Consider the following 22822-nt stretch of genomic DNA (forward strand, 5'->3'; position numbering starts at 1 on the left):
AAAAATATTGCAAAGTACAAAAAAAAGTTTGAAATCCTAACCAAAATATAATCTAATTTATGCTAGTTTTGCAAAGTTTTATTTTTTATAAAAAATAAAACAGAAATAAAATTTGGTTAGTAAACCTGCAATATGAAATATTTTTTAACATCATCTTCAATATTGCTATAACCTGAAAGAGCTACAGCTGAATAGAATTCCTTTAACAATATTGTCATGCCACAGTTTTCTCTCTCACAGGTCTTCCACTGAAAAAACTTGTAGATCCTACAGACCTCAGTTTGTTTAAAGAAAAAGTGTATTTTTTTAGAAGTTAACAAGCTGTGAGATTTTTTGCAATAACCAAACAATAATATAATAAAAAGAAAAAAGTAACTCATGGTAATAATTTCAAATGTAATTATAATACACAAAAATCAATAATAATGTGAAGGAATTGATAAATGATGTCAATAAAAAACACTGACAATACAAGTGTAAATTGTCATCATTCATAAGTAACTTATTGTGATAAAAAGGAAGAAAAAGATCAAATAAGGTCAGACTACACAGGACCTCTCCATACAAATAACTATAAACATTATCTACTCATTTATATAGATAATTATTGTTTGTCTGTGTATATGCTTTTAGAAATATGCTACCGATATTATCCCAATCATCAAATATTTATGTTTGCGAGACGTCTGTAATTTATTTTGAATATGTTGTACTGAATATAACCATATTTTTGACAGTGCATGTGTTTTCTTATATTTATCAAAATTATTTACTATTCTCTACACTCCATGTATTATTGTAAGTATTGATACTGTAATTTTAACGTACTAGTAAGCAAGTACTGTATTAGTAATAATTATTTTTATTAAACTTTATACTTATTAATAATTATATTAAACAATAACAGATTCTGAAATGATAGATGAATTGTTAAAAGCTTTACTGATAATAAATGACTTGATTTGCTTTCAAATTCCTAATCTGTTAAATTCTTTTAACTTCTTTTTGGTTGAGCTCTCATAATCTAAGTTTGTTTTTCATCAGGTCTTTGCAATTTATCTAGAGAAATAAACAAATATCTTAAACTTCTTTTTGATGTATTATGTTTTTTCTTCCTTTTTTCAGAATTTATATTTGTTTTATGCATACTAAAAAAAAAAAATCGAACTTCACCTTTAAAAATGATTCCGTATCACAGATGTAGAGCGACATAAAATAAAGGCACCATTAATTAAAAGTGACATAAAATAAAATAAGTATACCATTAATCTTTTAACTATTAGTATGAATTGAATTATCAACTGACAGGCAATGATACAACACATCTAGTAATAATAAACATGAACAAAATCAAGTAAAAGTAATGATCAATAATGTTACTGTTCTGAATTCAGAACTAAAGAAAACAAAATTTGTGTTTTTTTTTTATTTGCCTGAATGTAAAACATTACTTCAGATTTAATCACATTAAAAAATATCAAAACTGCTCAATCACTTAACACGTTAATAAGTTAGCACTGCTTTACATGGTCTTTTTAGTATAGAATTTTCTTGTTTCTTTTAAGTACTTTTCAATCTGTAATAATTACTTTAAAACAATTTTCCTACATATTTTTTCTAAAGCTTCTAAAAAAAATTGACGTAACCATTAAAAATATGAAATTCCTGATGAATACCATTCCTGACAAATAACAGTTACTTAGAAAATCATCAACAACTGAAAAAAAAATCAGTTTAGAAAAATTTGAATTGAGCAAAGTTACAAAAACTTAAGCCAATAAGTAATTAATAGAAAAAAGTTTTAGATATTATTTGGAGGTTCTTGCAGGCGATAACTCACCAATAAAACAAATTGGGCATGTCAATAGAAAACTTACAGAGGAATTAAACTTCTTTTTTTATCAAAAGTGTGAAGCATTTTTCTGGTGAACACACAGTACGACAAAAAATAAGCTAAGATAAAACTGAAATTCATCAAATAGTGATGGGAGTAAAAGTGTCAAACACCAAACAACAGAGACACAATTACACACTGCGTCCTTTATTTTTAACCTGTTACTTTTCAAACTAAGGCAGCAAAAAACAAAAAGACCTTAAAATACATATAGAGAAAATTTTAATTCAAAAGCACTACAGTAAAGGAAGTTGTACATGCACTCCTCCTCAAGAAAAAATAAATCAGATTAAAATGAAAAATAATTTCTCAACTTGAAACAACAGAGAAGGTTGTCGCAAAATCTGAACTAAGTCAGTACAGACTACGTCTACATGCATTAAGAATTACAAAACAAAATTAATGTGGCAGTGAAATTCACAGAACTAAAATTTAAGTACAAAACATAATCTTAGAAACAGAAACAAATAATACAAAGAGAAATGTTATCTTACCTTCCCTCGTATAACAGTAGCTACAACAGGCTGTGATTTTTGAAGTTGTGATTGTGTTTGGATATGTAACTGTTGTTCCTGAGGCTGGGTTGGCTGAACTGCACAGGCTGCTGCAACTGACTGGGAACTACTCACAGATGGCCCTGATAAGTTAGTGTAACAATGATCCATTCTAATAGATTCATGAAGTGGGACTTCTTGTTCGCCATTAACATTAAGCATATCTGAAAACAAACAATAACTCTACTCACAACACATGAACCATTTTAACTAATCTTATAAATATTCTAACTTCATAATCCCAGCAAATTTACAGCTGAGCTATATGAGCAAACATCAAATGATCAAAGTGTATTTTAACACCTCAAGGAAATTTTAACAAGTAAGAAAATTTAAATAAACACTGTTCACAGTATTTCAGTAACGCTTATTTATATAAAAAGCAGGCTAGACACAGGATTCAATCCTCCTAATTTCTTTTACATAGTTGAAAGTACAGAATTTATTTACAATTTTTACAAATCTTGCTAGGCTAGATGGGCTAAGTTTAAACTTAAAATCATTTACCACAAAAATCCGATAAACAGATCATTTGGTTTGGAGGGATATACCAATGGAGTTTTATATCATGATTTTACTATGACCATAAAGATTTTGCAATGACACTGAACATTATTTTTAGCGCTGTTATGATGAAATAATAAATACAAATTACAGACTGGAGCATACAGTGGTTAGTACAATGTTCCTTGATACAAAGCAACAGAAAATCAGTATCTTTTTATTTATTTATTTTTTTTTTAGAAACGAATGTCATTTACTACTAAACAATTATTTTCAACTTATGAAAAATTAAACAGAAAAAATTAGATTACGTTGTGCAACAAAGTAACCACATCTATATTTTAAAGAAAAATAATTTTTCACACACTAAGAAGAAAACAAACAATTCTATATAATATACAGAACAAAATAACTGAATTAAAAATAAATTAAGAAAAGAATCACTGAAACAACTATAAACAGTAACTGGAATCCAAACAATAATATATAATATAGTAAACTGATTCACCACTACACTCCACTCAAATCCTCATTAGCTGTAATGAAAGCGTGTCTTTCATATGTTCAAAACTATATTAAATAAAGAAGTATACAATTACTCTTTAATGTTCTTTAAGTTCCTTGGCAGTAAACTGTCAGTGCATTCTGTTGGACATTAACTCGTTAAATGAAAACATGTTTAATAGTGCTATCTCCATTCACAACCTCATCTAAGAGCAGTGTCCTGTTTCATCATATATATTTGAAAACAGCATCAGTTTTTTAGACGTTAAATGCATATTTAACAAGATAATTAAAAGGGGAAAAAACACAAATCTCTTGCCTCATACACACTCGGAAATATGCAATTATTTTTTATAACACTTTAACTGACTAATTATCTTTTTATAAGACAAATGTAAAGATTGAGTTTACTGATAAGTAAGGCAAAAATAGAAAAGATAAGGACATATAAGTCACCAGGGATATGTGTTCAGTCAATTTTGTGTGGAAATTGCAACTCTGACAACAGATAGTATGGCAGCTTGCAGCTATGATATCAGTGATCACCAATTAGATAAAGGCATTTTTTTTATTTTTTTTACAAAATTAGATAGTGGCAAAGAACAGGTTGACCAACCAGATCGATGCTTGACAATAAAAAATTAACATTTAATTTAACCCTTTGCGTTCTGGAAAAATTTTGTTAATCTGTCCCTCAACTCTTTTGGCCTGTATTGCAGGAAATCGCCATATTGCACACAGCTCTGATTGAATATTATGTAGGCTGTCCTCACAGCTCTCTTGGCCTGCATGGCAGGCCAAAGTCATTATGCTCACTCTCTTGATCGGCATTGCAGGCCACCGAGGTACAGCTTATATTTTTCTTTTATATGGTATTTCTGTATATCTATAAAGTGCAGTCACATCATGGCCTCATTTAAAAATAACACATTGACAAGTCTGATATGTACCGATAAAATTTATTCATACGTTAGATATTACTCATAAACTGATAAATAATTCCCTTGCTTCATCATGATGATATGATTAGCACTATTAAATTAATTAAATGTTTATTGAAATATATTTTGTTAACAATTTTGTCATAGTAAACAAAATTATCTTTTATTTGATAACTAAACTATATTTGTACGTGCTTGCGTTCAAAACTAATGAATGAAAACATTATAATGGTCTAACAACTTAAAACAAAATCCCCGTTTACATTCCTTGTACAATAAACACTTATAGTCATGTTTTCACAAATGGCTTTTTGTGTGTTCTCTTAATGGTTTTTTCTATGTGTAGCTGATTGTATTTGTGTTGTATTGTACTTAAACAAACGTGTAGGAGAGAATATTAGTTATTCGTTTCTAGTTCACTGGCCTGAATATTAATGTCATGAGTGGACCTTTTAAAATCTTTATTATTTTATTTATACGTTTGTTTTTTTCAAACTATACTGTTTTTGTTTTTTTCATGGCTAATAAGGAGGAATTTTGTTCATTGGATAGTATTAGGGATTTAATATATGCAGATTTATCAGACTATGAGTGATTTGGTGAATTAGGGGATGATGACAAGTGGAGCCTTCTAGTTTTAATGAACCTACCAATTTTATCATAGACGGTGATCATGAAAGCAATCTGGATAACAATGACTATGTGGAAGAAGACATAGAAGAAACCAGTGATAATGAAAATGAGGATGAGTCAAATGTTTTGCTTGGTAGCATAGGAGGATGGCGTGAGTGGACCAACCAAGAAGTAAGTTTTCCTAAATTTCATTATCAAAATAAAAGTGGTTTTATCCCTCCACCAGGATTTGACAGAAACTCTGAAATAAATTATTTTCAGTTATTTTTTACTGACGAGCTGCTGCTTGATATTGTTGAGGAAAGTAATAGATATGCAAGGGAAAAGACACAAATGAATTACCCCTTACAAAAAAATTTTGCTTGGCACTCATGGAGGGATATTATGATGCCTGAATTGAAAGCATTTATAGGTGCTATTATGAATATGTCCCTCAATCCTAAACCAGAGTTAGTCGATTATTTTTCCTCAGACTGGTTACATTATCAACCCTTTTTTAAGGGCATATTTTCAAAGGAAAGATTTTTCTAAATATTCTGGATCATTTGCCTGAAGGATTTTTGGAGGCCAGAAAATCCAAGGACTGTGTAGTTTGCAGCAACAGATCTGCCATGGGAGAGAGAAAACATACAAGATTGTACTGTGAAACATGCTCAAATAAACCTGGGACTACATCCAGGTGACTGTTTTCATAGGTACCACACCTTAAAAAAATATAAAATTGAATGATTTATCAAACTAATATTTAAATTTTTATGATTTTTTAGTTATATCTGTGTTTATTATTTATTGTATTATTATGCTTAACCTACTGTTTTTCAACTATACAATTTTTTTAATAATCAGGTGGATATTTTTATTTTTATCAATAACAATTTTTTCTAGGGTACAAATATTATAATTGTACTACTTTTAATGTTATTCTTTATACATAATTTTTCTCATTTCATTATGTACTAAAATATGTATTTTCTACACATTTTATTAATTTTTTTCTACATATTGTAATTTTTATAATTATATTAAAATATTTTTATATACAACACCATGATAAAGTCATTGTTATGAAAATGTTTCTTAATCACCCAGACATTAAAAATTTTTTTTGTAACACATACACATCCAATTTTCATTTCATGCCTTGTTTTAGACAGCTTTTATTATTACTTTTTATAATGGTGACATACAATATAGCATGGAGTAATATTTTATGCAATTAAAATAGAAATACTCGTTAAAACATGTTTCTTAATTACATTTAATACAACAAATTACGATTATAACTTGTACATTTGAATAGACATTTAGCATAAATAAATCAGAGCTGACAGGCACAACACTGTCACAACACACACAGAGTTAATAACGTAAGTAACTGTGTTCTGCAATGCAGGCCAAGAGAGCTGTCAGGACAGCAACCTCTAAAATATGGAGAGCACATGGGGAAGCCATCTTGGCCTGCACTGCAGGCCAAAAGAGCGCAAAGAGTTAAGACAGATTTATAAATTCTAACCTTCCTAGAAATAAACTGATACTTTTTCATAGAAATATATATATCTAAATTAAACATAGTTTATCGCATAAACATTAAAATACAATACATTTATTCTTTTTTTTCTGATGATCTTATCAAGAACTAACAAATTCCTTATAGAATCTAGTAGTAACAGCAACATTCTTGAGCAATATGCTGTTCAGTAATATTTTACATGAACAGTATATGTAAAAGAATAAAAAATGAAACCACCAAACTTCAGGAATTATAAAACTTACTCTAAGAATAAGCCACACCTGACTGTATACTAAACTTTGGTAAAGTAATATTCTCTAATTGAAAGAAACACATTGTTTCTAAATAGCAGAATATTATAAATCCTTTAATAAAACAACAGTTGCAAAAGACAAATAACATGATATAACCAACAAAAATTATAGATTAAATATATACAATCACCATCAACCATCAAACAAGTTATGAGTACATTAGACTACTATAACTAGATACCATAACTAACTGGAGTGTATTTAACAGAAAAAGAGTTTAAAAAAATTATTCAAAACAATTTCATTCCAATCGGATTTAAAAATATTCACAATAAAATTTGTGGAGCTATTCATAATTCCCAATAAATTTTATTTATAGAATATTAGGTAAAATTTGAATGCACCCCTCTTTAAGAGGGGTGTTTACCTTTAAGAGGTAAAGGTAAGTTTTTACAGATGTCAAAATTATTGTCAATAAAATGAAAATTTTCATGAAATATGAAACAACAATGCAAAAGAGAATTTTTGACATTAGAAGTGATTATTTCTTTATTAAATCCAAACTGGAAACTCAAAAGTTGAATGTAACTGGACATCATAATGTGGTAAGTCATGCGGAAATGTTAATTCATTACAAGTCTCCAAAACATTGTAAATTTATATCTTAAATATATATGAAAAGTGATCGATGAAAAGATGGATATCTGGTGTTAAGAATGGTTTAAAAATGTTTAAACTTGAGTTTGACTTTTACAGGATGTCAGAACTTTAATTTGATCACTATTTCAACAGAAGAGTGACCAATTTTGCATGAGGTAGATACCTGCCTCAAGGTAGGCAAATTTTTACTAAACCATAAACATAGTTACTACAAAAATCAATGTATTAGACTTATAAAAATATAAGAATCATTATTACAGTTTTATTAATAACTGAATAATATCATAATTGATTATATGAACTCTTTCCAAGTGCTCCTCCATTAAGCATGCACGACAATTGTATTAGTCATAAAAAAGAATATACACACCAAACATGGCTGTAACATTCTCTCCAAGGATCTGCTTAGCTTGTTCAGACTGCAATGCTGTTTCCAGTCGCTTCAATTGCTCTGAATCCATTTCTGAAAATGGATCAACCAGATCCCCTCCCCCACTCTGTGCCCCTCCTATAAAAAATTACTTCTATCAAACTAAATACAATGGCAACAACAATTACGAAGGTAAATAATTCACAAACAGTAAATTTTTCACCAAATCACTTAAAGTTGTGAGAAGTACAAAATGTATATAGCACAAAAATGACATTACATTAAAAAAAGACAACTCAAAACAAATTCCAAAGAAAGAAATCTAGAAAAAACATTAAAATAAATTAACCACAAAAAAAGATATGATTAATGGACATTACAACAACATAAATACAGTTAAATGGAAAACATACAACTGTACTTTAATAACATAACCAATAGCATTTTCTCCGTATGCTTATGTTCTCCTCTACATACATACATACATATACGCACGCACGCGCGCACAGCACACACACACACACACACACACATACACACACAAATGAAGTTATTTAAGAAATATACTATGCTTTGCCCCTGTTTTACAATATGAAAGTTTATAAAATGCAGAAAGCTGATACTCCAGAGATCAAAATAATATTCACAATAAACAAAAGTCAACAACTTAACACGCTACATAAATAACAATAACCATAAGTTACACTTATGGTTACATCACAACACTCTTCACAAGTTTATATCAGGTAAAAAATTGTAACGAATCAGAAAGCCTTTAGCTGATCAAAGAGAGAACAGCATTTTAAAGAGTCAAAATGATGCACCTTTTAGTATATTTTAAGTATTCTACAATCAATAGCGATGATAATTATAATACTGATGATAACATAGGTATATAATATTATTTACAAAGATACTGTAAGCCATTGTTTTAGATTATAAGTAATGAACTATGACCAAATATTTAATTTTATTCTAGAAATGTTTATCAACTGCATCAGTATTATTGTTAATATATAACTTGTCTGCAAAATAAAAACTTATTTTTTTATCTGTTATAATTAACCTACAAATTGTTGAAAACTAGAAAAAACGTATGTCAATTCAGGCCAAGCATTAGCAGTTAAAAAATCAAATAATTCAGACACTAAGAAAAGGTATAGCTAATTTAGACCATTATAATATATAGCTAACTCATAAGTAAAAAAAGATACATGAAAAAGGCTAATGAAAAACACCAAATAAACCTCATGGAAAGATATGAATCTTTAAGTACTTTTTATCAATTCTACAAAGAATTATTAAAATAATTACTGTCACATAAAAAAAAGCCATGGCAACCTATAATTACAAACAGTAACTGCCAAAATAATCATTTAAAAAATTCTGTAACTTATTGTAACTTATAAAAAGTTAGGATAACACTCCTACATATAAAATATGTAGCTAGTGTTTAAAATTTTTGTTTCATAATACTACTGTATGCATTACATAATATTACGTTTTTCAATTGTAATTTTATAAACATCTTATATTAATAATATTAAAAGAAATTTTTTTTTTACTTTTTTTTATGGATGAAAACTTTAAATATGTATAAAAAAACTTCCATTGTTTTAATGGAACATTACAGTGGAAGTAAAAATGTAAAATACCAATCTCAATTGTCTATTTTTTCAGAACAAATTTTTTTTTCTGATATCACCAACCATCGCAGCTGGTAAATAGTCTTTTGAAATAAATAACAATATGTGGTTGAGATGTTTTCAGGAAATATTTTGAAAATTTTCCTATTGTTAAATACAGCACAGAATAGACAGGACTGTACAGTTTAAGTGCAATAAACCCTATGCCAGTATTGTAGATAGTCCTTAGTTTGAATTTTAAAAAAAGAAGGTTCCAGTGTTAACAAAGACAGAGGTGAAATTGAATAAGGCCTGAAAATCTAACAGATAACTATCACTGTGAATTACCAGAAGTTTTTTTTATGACTAAGTAATAAAAAATGTTTTTCAATCAAATCATCCATTATCACAGACGGCCAGCATTATATTCTTTACATGCACCCTTTTTTCTTATCATTATTTTCTTTATTCTTTATAGTTCACACTTTTGAAAATAACATTTCACCATCTTACTTTAGCATCACTAAATTCATAAACATCATAAATTTGCCAGTGAATTTCAGCCACAGAATTGTCTTTTGCCATCAAAAAGCAGATTACTACTACTCCTCCTACTTCTTCACACTTGGCACAATCACGAATGTAGCACTCATTATAAATAGATGAATAAAATATAGCTAACATCAAAACAACTAATAATTGTAGCTGACTGCTGACTATTGATAGAAATAACTGAAGTACACAAGCACCATCTGTTTTATATATATATATATATATATATATATATATATATATATATATATATATGCTAAATTCAAAACAAATTTTACTTTAAGAAACCTGGTATGTATTTATATTTTAAATACCATATCTTTGTAAGTGATCTCTCATGATTATAAAGTCACTTAAAAAAGTAGTCACATTTACGTACCAAATATCAAAATAATTTTTCACTTGTAAAAAAATTACAACTGCAAGATACCTATGCCTAAAATTAGTCTAAAGTTAGATAAAAATGGACCAAGATTTATGGAAGATTTTAACTACTCTACAATAGAAGTATTAATGTTAAGTAAAATAAACTTTTTTATTCTATTTTATTTAAATCCTCCCTCTATGAATCATGAGACCTTGCCGTTGGTGAGGGGGCTTGAGTGCTCAGTGATAGAGTAGCTGGACCGAGGGTGCAACCATATCTGTTGGGAGCCAGACTAAGGAATGATTCCTGAAAGAGGGCAGCAGCTCTTTCAGTAGTTGTTAAGGGCATAAGTCAGGACAACTTAAACGGCCATATCAACATCACTCAGTCCTCTGAGTACTGCACAACTGAAAGCAATAGAAAACTACAGCTGCTTTTTTCCAAGAAAATGTAGCTCTCTGCATTTTCATATAGCAATGATGGAGGCGCCTTCCTTGGTAAAATATTCCGGAGGTAAACTAGTCCCCTGTTCGGATCTCCGGGTGGAGACTACTAAGAATAAGGTAACCAGAAAATTAAAAAATAACATTCTACGAGTCAGAGAGTGGAATTTAAGAAGTTTAAAAAAAGATTGGTAGGTTAGAAAATTTAAAGAGGGAAATGGATAGGATAAATGTAGATGTAGTAGGAATTAGTGAGGTTTGATGGGAAGAGGAAAATAAATGACTTTTGGTCAGGTGATTTTAGAATAATTAACTCAGCTTCAAATAATGGGCAGGCAGGAGTAGGTTTCGTAATGAACAAGAAGATAGGGAAGAGAGTAGAGTATTTCAAAATGCATAGCGATAGAATCATTGTAATAAGGATAAAATCAAAACCTAAACTGACAACTGTTAACGTCTATATGCCTACAAGCATCCATGATGATGATGAGGTAGAGTGTGTATACGAAGAAATTGATGAAGCAATTAAACACATAAAAGGAGATGAAAATTTAATATAGTTGGAGATTGGAATGCAAGCATTGGAAAAGGCAAGGAAGGAAATATAGTGAGTGAATATGGACTGGGCAAAAGGAATGAAAGAGAGGACCAACTTATAGAGTTTTGCACAAAGTATAATTTAGTAATTGCCAACACCCAGTTTAAAAATCATAATAGAAGAATATACACTTGGAAAAAGCTAGGTGATACTGCAAGGTATCAGATAGATTATATCATGGTTAAGCATAGATTTAGAAATCAACTCGTTGACTGCAAAACTTACCCTGGAGCAGACATTGATAGCGACCATAATTTAGTGATAATGAAATGTAGATTGGGGTTTAAAAACCTCAAGAAAAAGTGTCAGATGAATCGGTGAAATTTAGAGAAGCTTGAGGAAGAGGAGGTAAAGAAGATTTTTGAGGACGACATCGCAAGAGGTCTGAGTAAAAAAGATAAGGTAGAAAATGTAGAAGAATAATGAGAGAATGCTAAAAAGGAAATTCTTAAATCAGCAGACGCGAACTTAGGTGGAACAAAGAGAACTGGTAGAAAACCTTGGGTTTCAGATGATATATTGCAGCTGATGGATGAACGTAGAAAATATAAGAATACTAGTGATGAAGAAAGTAAAAGGAACTATCAACAATTAAGAAATACTATAAACAGAAAGTGCAAACTAGCAAAAGAAAAGTGTTCAGAAGTGGAAAGAGAAATGAACATTGGTAAAATAGATGGAGCATACAGGAAAGTTAAGGAAAATTTTGGGGTACATAAATTAAAATCCAATAATGTGTTAAACAACGATGGTACACCGATTTATAATACGAAAGATAAAGTCGATAGGTGGGTGGAATATGTTGAAGAGTTATACGGAGGAAATTAATTATAAAATGGTGTTATAGAGGAAGAAGAGGAAATCAATGAGGATGAAAAAGGAGAAACAATACTGATCTGAATTTAAGAGAACATTAAAAGATTTGAATGGCAGAAAGACTCCTGGAATAGATGGAATACCTGTAGAATTACTGTGCAGTCCAGGTGAGGAAGCGATTGATAGATTATACAAACTGGTGTGTAATATTTATGAAAAAGGGGAAGTTCCGTCAGACTTCAAAAGAGTGTTATAGTCATGATACCAAAAAAAGCAGGAGCAGATAAATGTGAAGAATACAGAACAATTAGCGTAACTAGCCAGGCATAAAAAATCTTAACAAGAATTCTGTACAGAAGAATTGAAAGAATCGTGGAAGAAGTGTTAAGAGAAGACCAATTTAGTTTCAGGAAAAGTATATGGACAAGAGAAGCAATTTTAGGCTTCATATTAGTAGTAGAAGGAAGATTAAAGAAAAGCAAACCAGCATACTTGCCATTTATAGACCTAGAAAAGGCATTCGATAACATAGATTGGAATAAAATGTTCAGCACTTTAAAAAAACTAGGGTTCAAATACAGAGATTGGAGAACAATTGGTAACATTTACAGGAACCAAACAGCAACAGTATTAATTGAAGAACATAAGAAAGAAGCCGTAATAAGAAAGGGAGTCTGACAACGATGTTCCCCATCCCCGTCATTTTTTTATCTTTACATGGAACTAGCTGTTAATGATGTTAAAAAACAATTTAGATTCGAAGTAACAGTACAAGGTGAAAAGATAAAGCTGCTATGATTTGCTGATGATATAGTAATTCTAGCCGAGAGTAAAAAGGAATTAGAAGAAACAATGAATGGCATGGATGAAGTCCTACGCAAGAACTACCACATGAAAATAAACAAGAACAAAACAAGAAAGTAATGAAATGTAGTAGAAATAATAAAGATAGACCACTGAATGTGAAAATAGGAGGAGAAAAGATTATGGAGGTAGAACAATCTTGTTATTTGGGAAGTAGAATTACTGAAGATGGACGAAGCAGGAGTGATATAAAATGCTGAATAGCACAGGCGAAACGAACCTTGAGTCAGAAATATAATTTGTTTATATCAAAAATTAATTTAAATCTCAGGAAAATATTTTTTAAAGTATATGTTTGGAGTGTCACTTTATATGGAAGTGAAACTTGGACGATCAGAGTATCTGAGAAGAAAAAATTAGAAGCTTTTGAAATGTGGTGCTACAGGAGAATGTTAAAAATCATATGGGTGGATAAAGTGACAAATGAAGAGGTGTTGCAGCAAATAGATGAAGAAAGAAGCATTTGGAAAAATATAGCTAAAAGAAGAGACACGACTTATAGGCCACATATTAAGGCATCCTGGAATAGTCGCTTTAATATTGGAGGGACAGGTAGAAGGAAAAAATTGTGTAGGCAGGCAATTTTTGTAATATGCAAAACAAATTGTTAGGGATGTAGGATGTAGGGGTATACCGAAATGAAACGACTAGCACTAGGTAGGGAATCTTGGAGAGCTGCATCAAACCAGTCAAATGACTGAAGACAAAAAAAAAATTGTAAATCCTCTACAACAAGATCAGACTTGTCTCCCAGACACACTCAATTCTAATACAGTGAATTCAGGAAGTTGTTGTGCACTGGAAGTAGGGAAGTGTAAAAACGAAACTTTATCAATTATTACTTTATATTTTAACTTCATTATTTTATAGAAACAGATATTACAATAACTGTAATAATTACAAAAGGTATTAAAAATGACCTCCTCCAACATAAGTACAACACTGCAAACGTTTCAATTTTTTTCAAACATTTTTTATCCATCTAATTTATGGGAATGTCATGTTCGTATGCTGTTATTGCGGTTTTTAGTTCGTCAATCGTGTATGGTCTGTTGCGATACATTGCTTGTTTAGCTGCACCCCATAGAAAATAATCTGGGAGAATCAGATCAAGCAATCGTGCAGGCCACAAATCTCGCTGAATGATTCATTCATCAGATATTTTATAAAAATGTTATTGAACTGTTGTTAGCTGTGTGTGCTGTGGCACCATCTTGTGTGAACCAACCCCATGGTTGATTTCCACTTCTTTTAACCAACTAATGAAGTTTGTTAAAACAACACAATAACGATCACTACTAACTGTATTTTAAAAAGATTGGACCCACAATGCATGTTCTACTCACATCGACCCAGACTCCAATTTTCATTTCGTGTAAAGATTGTTTGTATTATTCATGGGGTTAGTTGTCAACCACATCATGTATTTTGTGAATTAATATGCCCTCCCACAAGAAACCATGCTTCTTCTGCAAAAGAAAATGTAATGTCGAAGATATTTACAAAATTTTGGTCAATAAAACGTTTAAACCATTAACAATAATTTCTTGGCGTGATGTGTAGGTTTCAGTTATTGAACCCACAATACTTTGTAAAAGAAAAGTTTCAGTTCTTTTCTTACAGCTTTATGCGCGACAGGTAGTCTGATATCTTGCTGGTGTGATACCTTACACATTTGACTATGATAGACTTTTGCCCATATCATCCAAAATATCAAGCAGCATCTGTTCCATTTAGTTCAGATGGTCTTCCATTTCGATCAGCGTCTTCAATAGAGCCTGTTGCCCAAAACCTTTTGATAGAGTTTAAACTGCATTGCAGTAATGAGGAACAGGGGTACTTGGAAACTTTTCAGAAAACTTAAGCTTCACTAAATCCACAAGACATGTTCAACAAGAAAACTGCATTCCCCTACTGAACAAAAGAACCATTATATTTCTTGCAACTATTGATTCTGATAAACTAAACAAAATGAAGCACACTCAATCACAACTCAGCAACTGATGTCTTGGTTAATTACTGAGCAATGCCCAACAAACCCACAGGGCAACCAACCTAACACCAAAATAACAGAATGCACTATGTAATTCTAGAGCATAGTGCACAGTAACTTTTCAAATGCATTGTATAAAATCCCTAAATGCACAAAAAATTTGTTATTTAGTTGTTATTTAGATAATAAATTCATACTAATACATAAAAGAACAATTCATATAAAAGCATAATGATTATCCTAAAATTAACCAGTTCATCAATTCATAATACTGCAACAAAAATGTTTTTATACCCATTTTCCTGGTCACAAAAAGATCATCTGTTAAGCAATACACTAACACCAACTAAGACCACAATTAATATGCATACTGTTATATCAAATATCCCTGCCAATGACTAATTACTGTTAAGTAATAGTATATACCTTGTTAATAGTATATACCCAAGTTTAGTATATACCTTGCTGAGCCATGTCTTATGCAACAAGCAATCTGATTGTTAATTATAATAATTTCATATATAACTGATATGAAACGGATATGAAACTGGAATTTTTTATAGCACCCATTCAGTTCTCACTTTTCTTTCCAGTCTCATTTTTTTATCGTAGTTTTAAAAATTATGTAATACGCTAGAAACAATAATACAACTACAAGAATGAAATTTTAACATTGTTCTTGTGAGCTATGGTGAAGTTTTTATTCTTGGAGACAGGTAAAAATGTTGTTACAAAAGGAAAATCTTTAACTGGCAATACTAAAAACAAGTTTTATGCACATATGATTAAAACAAATGCTGCGTTTGTGTGAGTGAGTTCATCATGGTTCTGCTTAATCATGTTCCATGTATAGTGCAAATTCACAACACAACCATATATACATCAGTCACTATATAATTAGTTACATAATAGTCATTTTAATCAAACGTTTATATAAGGTTATATCTTCTCAGTTCTATTAAAACCCTTATCTTTTCATATGATCATTCTTTCGTTCTCATGTTCAGTTATGTTTCTTTATTTATTCTAATGTTATTTAAAATTAATATAATGCAATTTTTTAAGTTCACTGGCACGTGAGTGCAGTGTATTCCCATATCTGTCTGTATAACTTGAATTATATCATTTTAACACAATGTCTGTTAATAATAGTGCAAGATTATTGACATCCTCTATCAAGAAAAGGCCATGAAAAAAGCCATTTTGAATAATTAAAAAAGTGGATTACAAAGTAATCCAATGGCATTGATTTCAGATGTTATTAATAAAATTGTTAACATAAGTGGAAGATGTGCTGCTTCAATGTACAAAGTGATTCGCGCGAGTATTAATCTACTAATGAATTACGATCTTCTAAGGAAACAATACCCAGCAGGTCAATTAAAGAAAAAGTTGATGGTTTTGATAAAAACACGATTGATAAAAAGGTACACAATTTTATTTTCGAAATGAACTGCCTACAATAGACAAAAGTGTTACACGTTGTAAACAACAATGATGACCTACCAGATTTTTTGAAGAACTTTTCATAAATCTTTAAAAAGTATAAATTTTAATAAGAAAAACAAGGGTGGGAAAGTGCTTTAATTGACAGGGATGATGTCATTATATGGGGAAGACACTACCTCAGTGAAATAAAGAAAATGAGGCAAGGAAGCCGTAGAAATTATTATATGGATGAAACTTGGGTCAACAAAGACCACAAAAAAAGTTCCATTTGGAAAGATAAAGTTGTGAATTCATCAAAGAAGCCTTTCTGTGTGGCTTATCAACCTGTATAAGACTCCGTCTCATAGTTATGCATATCAGCAGTGATAACATGTTTGTCGATGGTGGTATCTGTATTTTTTAATCTAAATCTACAGGAGACTATCAAACGAGATGAACATGACAGTCTTTTGAGAAATGGTTTATCGATGTGTTACCTCTTCTAGAAGAAAATTTAGCTATTATCTTAGACAACGCCCCTTTCATCATTCATGTAAAAAGGAAAAAACTGCAGCAATGTCTTGAAAAAATAATGATATCAAAATAAGGCTTAGTTCAAAAGGAGTGATTTTTGAAAAGGATGAATTTAAGGTTGACTTTCCAATCATCTCAAAGAGTTTCACGCGTTAAAAGTAATTTTAATCTGCATAAAATTGATAAGTTAACAAGATCCAATGCTTCGATTATCTCCTTATCATTGTGAACTCAATCAAATATGTTAATTTGGGGGCAAATCAAAAGTTACATAGCATCAGAAAATATTACTTACAATCTGATGATAAGAATTTATGCTTCAAAACCATCGATAAAAAGAGCCAGCAGCGATGGAAAAACTGTATAAAAGATGTAACAGATACTGCTGAACCATATTATTGGGAATTGGATAATAAAACAGAAAACAATATTCACCCTTTCATTGAATCTCTTAATACTGCAGCACTACTGATTTCTCATAATCAGATGACTGAATTGAATATATTATTTATTATCACAGAAATATTATAAAAAATATTAGTGAACTTCTACTTTTAGTGGACAATTTCATAACTCTTAAAAAACTCGAGGAAACTATGTAACAAAAAACAATTTTAATGAATAAAATACTCATGGATTATATGAGATGTGCCGAACAAGGTAAGAAATATTTATTGATCATTTAACATGACTCAATTTATTTAAATCTAAAATATATGTATAATTTTTGTAAAATATAATATTCGTTGTGTATTTTCCTTCACATGAATTTACAGGAGATGCTTGTGAATTGGCCACCTGAACACTCCTACGCGCAGTTTGTTTACTTCAACTCTATAAACTAACTAAATTTAGTATAAAAATAAATTAAAATCAGTACAAAATATTTTCAAAAATTAAACCACAAATACAATAAGGTGTCAATATGTGTTTTGTTGGCAATATTGAAATGAAACTCTTGCTTCAGCTTTCAAACTAGGACAACAATGATAATTCAAATAGATAAAAATTTGAAAACTTTAGCAGATATCGAACTGCAGTATAATAATGATACTATGGTATTGGCTGCAACATAGCATTCAAAATATGCATGAGTAAGTCAAAAAGTAAAATGAGATTTAAAAAATCATTATTTTTATTTGCACTTATATAATAAATCAATTATGCTTATTTTTCTATATACATCACCTTATATTACTATGCACTTAGTTTATCTTTTAACAACAAGCTTTTGAATTGCTTCTTGGAAAAAAAATTTTCTGCCTGGTGTTTAGCAAACATTATACACCATTTAGATGATGTCTTCACCAAAACAAAAATAATTCACACTTGCAGCTATTTTTTCAATGGACCCCAAAGAAGAAAATCACTTTTAGCCAGGCCAGGACTATACAGTGGTGGTCCAGCAGATTAAAACCAGATATTGAAGACAAAATACAAAGTATTGATTAGTTGGCAATATTGAGACTGAAAATTATCCAGAATAATAAGTGTGAGAAGCAAAATCACACTTTTTAAGAAAGTTTACCACACCTTTTGGACTTGATTCTTGTCTTCAATGACCACAGCAGCTCACAGAAATGTTCATTGTTTCACCTTTTGGTGTAAAGAGAATACAAACTGCCAGAACCTAAGAATAACATCATTATCAACTTTTCTACATATGTGTGAATTTTGAATCTTTTCCCTGTTGGAGATAAAGGATGTTTCCAGACTAAACTTTGAAGCTCATTTACAATTTCAAATTATGTAAACCCAGATATTATTTGCTTAAGAAATGACTCTCTTCTTCATCTTCATAATGTTTTAAAAACATCTGAGAAATTTTCAAAAAATTCTATTTGTGGATTCCTGTTAAGTTGATATGAAATACAGGAAACATAACCATGAATGATTGAAAATTCTGAGCCACGGAGTATATTTAACTTATTTACAACTTCATCAACTTTAATCCGATGATTATTGTGAATCATTATTTAATCGCTTCAATAATGTCATTACACTTTGATGTGGAAGGTCCCAGTTGTCCATTATTACTGATAGAATTTCTATCTTTTTTAAAGCAATCAATAGATTTTATAAATCTTGTTTCCAATTAAATAACCATTTCTGTACACCTCTGCACTCTATGAATAACCTCTTCTAGTTTCTCCCTTTTAGAATTGAGAAAACACATCACACTACTATTTCTTCCTTGGTGCGAAACAAGTGCCCTCATTTTAAAACACAACCATAAACAGCCAATAATGAGATAATACTTCCAATAAACAAATGATATGAGATTCTGATCTATAGCACAACAGTCAGTGTGACATGAGACACATGTGATTGAAGGGAAAGAGAAATCTCCTTTTACTTTTTGACTTTACCTCATTTTATGGAGTGCCTCCTAAATTAAAAGAATTTCAGCACATGTTCTAAAATTGAAAATAAAGAAAAAATTATACAAATTTCCCCTGATTTCTGTGCTCCAAGATTACATGAAACCATACTAAACATTTTGTAACTTAAGTAAAGTTATAAATTTGATGGTTTTTGACCTGAGAAATTGAATAAAACTGTATCTGTTGAAACTGAACAATATCTCTAGTAATTTTTTTATAAAATAACTATAAAATGCAAAAATCGGTGTCAGAAAATATATTTTTGTTAGGTTTGATATACAATAACTTCATAAAATTGCCAGTACATATAAAATTTTAAAACAAGACTTTTAGAGAATTTAATTCCAAGAAAATTTATGTAACATTAACTGAACACAAAGAGTTTAAGAAATTAAAAACTTTGATTTTTGTTTTAGAAGTTAAAAACAAAGCAGACCAACGTGGCAGAAAAATACTGTACTATAATTTCAAAATAAAACAATCATTTTAATAGTGAAAATATTCAGAAACAAAATAAACTATTAAAAATAAATAAAAAGGAAAATTGAATCGGTCAACAGTTTAATAGCATTATTTAAATTTATTGTGTTTTGTTAAAAATATTAAAAATAAAAGTTCATTATTTAGAAACTTTTTAAAAAATTGAATTTATATTTTTTTTATATTGTAAGTAGGCAATATAACTAACAAAATATAAATTCACAGAATTATATTCTCTACAAATTTTTCTACGAAATTTCAACAGTTTACAAAGATAAGAAACTGTGTTTTGGGGCACTGATTTTTTTTTACATTTTATAATAATTTCCTCAAAAATTACAACGGACATGTTCTTCAATTATTCAGGTCAAAAACCAACAAAATCTATCTCTTGATTTAAATTCCAAATACCTTCGTATGTATCTTTGAATTTATATCAGAGTGAAATTTTTCAGAACCTATAAATAAACTATAAACAAATCATTTTCTAGATGCTCATAATTATATATGTATTATGCCCATAATTATATATGAACCTTTTCCTTTATTTTCATTTCCAAACATTTTCAGTTTCTTCGCGAGACAGCCTGTATAAAAATATACATAGAATTTAGTTTTTAATATATCAGTTCTAGGTAGTTTATTTAATAATACTGCACAGCATACTAACTATAAATACTACAAAAGAAATAAAAATGTTAAAAAATTCAATTAATAAAACAAGATGTTTTTAAAAAGTATCTATACACAAACATACATTAACTTTTTTCACTATGTAACTTAAAATATGATAAAATAAAGTAGTTTAGTTAAGTAGTTTTATTTAAGCAATTTTCAAAACATTTTGTCAACTGCTAGATCATTTTTCTTTTTAACAATAGGTTTAATGTATATGTGACCTATTTCAAACTATAACATTAAGATTTCCATGGCAGGAAATAACTTGGTAAGTATAACCCTAGTGCTAAGGTCACATATTATGTAGTAGTCATAGTCAATATCATAAAAACCACCCTATACTAAACAGCTCCAGCATTTTTTATGATATTCCACCAACATTTAATTTTATAGTATCTTTCTCAATTTTTAGAAAGTCATGGATGTTCCCTGTTCATTAAGAAACTTTTATAGGAAATACAGTATCGCAAACTCGGAGCCTACTGTATTCTATCATTTCAGATTCATATTAATCTTTTACTTACTTTTTTGTCTACTCAACCCAATGATAACTACTACAATGAATATTTACTGAGAAAACAGTTCAATGAGAATTACTTCAATTTGTTTAATTTTATTCTTTACAGAGTTTAAATATCTGATGGTTCACATTTTACATTTACATATTTATTATTCTAGATTCTATCACCTTTTAAAATTAAAAAGCTTAAAACACCTCTTTAAAAACTAATGATTTGGACCAGATATTACGTATTTCTTAAAAATTAGAATTTCCTTTTTAATGCAACTTAAAACATGTGATGTAAACTGCTGTAGGTCATGCGTGACTACTGTCTCCACAAGCTGTCTTGAAAAAGTTAAACTGTATCTAATTTAAAATCCACTGTAAACATTATCTCAGAACAATCTCTATCAAAATTTCAAACTTAAAAATTGCTCAAAACTATTTATAATCCTACCTTGAATAACTAATACACACACCTTAACTGAAATTTTCCAGCTTGGATAAAACATAAACTACTAGAGGTCACTTTTAAAAAGGTCTAAACAAACATATTTTTTTAATAAACCAGTTTAATTATCTATCTTCCTTTTATGACAGCACCAGAATATCTTCTGTTTAAATCTATCACTATCTATAAAACAACAATGCAAAAATTGAGATTTCTTCCTTAATTGTTGTTTGCCATCGTGTCTCAGACAATAGATCTAATGATAATGAATTAAAGATGCTTAAAAATGATGAGTGACAACCCTCATAAACCTCTGTGAAAATCAAGAACATCACTAAGACAATGATCAACCATCCCATTTAACATCATTGACATTCAATAGTGTCAAAACATAAGAATCACAATCTCGCTTTAGAGGCCAGTAAATTTCAGTAGCACTATTCATATTAAGAAAGCATTTGATAAACCAAATTATCATATTAAGAAGAGTAGGAAAGCAGCTTTCCACAAAAGCTGTCTCAAGTCATTATCTGGGACTTCTCAAAGCTGTGTTTTATGCAAAACTTGAATAAGAAATGGGAATCCCCAGCAGCCCAAATGTAGAATAACTAATCTACCAAGCGCCAATAAGGATGCTAATGCACTAATAGGAATCACATTATACTAGCTAGTATGATAGAGATGAAACAAGTGAGGTAGTAGCTGAATTTACAAGGTAACTACTATGAGAAGGGATAAAATAATACACCTTTACCCTAATCAGAAGTAATTCACACCAGAATCAGATCTAAATCTTACCAGACAAAAAAAAAATCTTTAAAAACCTTTTAAAGAATAATTCTTAGCATATCAGATCTCACTGAATTGTATGATAACTGATCAGCATACACTTTTTTTCCAAAACTCCTTTACAACCTCATTCAAGCATGTAACCAACTAGATTTAAATTGCTTTAGTTTATAAAATCAATATAATTATATTAAAAAACTTTTATTTTAATATGAATGTATGTACTAACTGAAATAATCACAATCAGCTGAAATCTAAAGACACTCTATATTTTAAATTCAAACAGAAAGCATATTAATAAAAATTTTTTAAATAATACATTAAAATTAACCATATAGCTTATGCTTCAGGAACTGATTATCCATGCATACACTTAGTTTTAATCAATAATTTCAGTTTCTGTTTAAAAACTGAAAACATATGAAATCTCAAGCTGTCATTTCAAGCAGTCATTTGAACAATTTATAATTAATTTACATGCTAAACATCAGGCA

The 22822-nt window shown here is 29.6% G+C and overlaps 1 protein-coding gene across 4 annotated transcripts in view; it reads right to left on the reverse strand.

Moving 5' to 3' along the window:
- Nucleotides 1–22822, reverse strand: part of pps (protein partner of snf) — a 208876-nt gene that overhangs the window by 167513 nt on the left and 18541 nt on the right. For 3 of the 4 annotated variants that reach the window (XM_075373568.1, XM_075373551.1, XM_075373559.1), the window contains 2 exons: nucleotides 7825–7962; nucleotides 2389–2612 (listed from right to left, as the gene is read on the reverse strand). In XM_075373568.1, coding sequence (XP_075229683.1) covers nucleotides 2389–2612; nucleotides 7825–7962 — 362 coding nt within the window. The remainder of the gene's footprint in view (nucleotides 1–2388; nucleotides 2613–7824; nucleotides 7963–22822) is intronic. The other variant, XM_075373576.1, reaches the window with a different exon arrangement.

Source organism: Lycorma delicatula, chromosome 1, assembly GCF_047948215.1.
Source record: "Lycorma delicatula isolate Av1 chromosome 1, ASM4794821v1, whole genome shotgun sequence".
Taxonomy (NCBI): domain Eukaryota; kingdom Metazoa; phylum Arthropoda; class Insecta; order Hemiptera; family Fulgoridae; genus Lycorma; species Lycorma delicatula.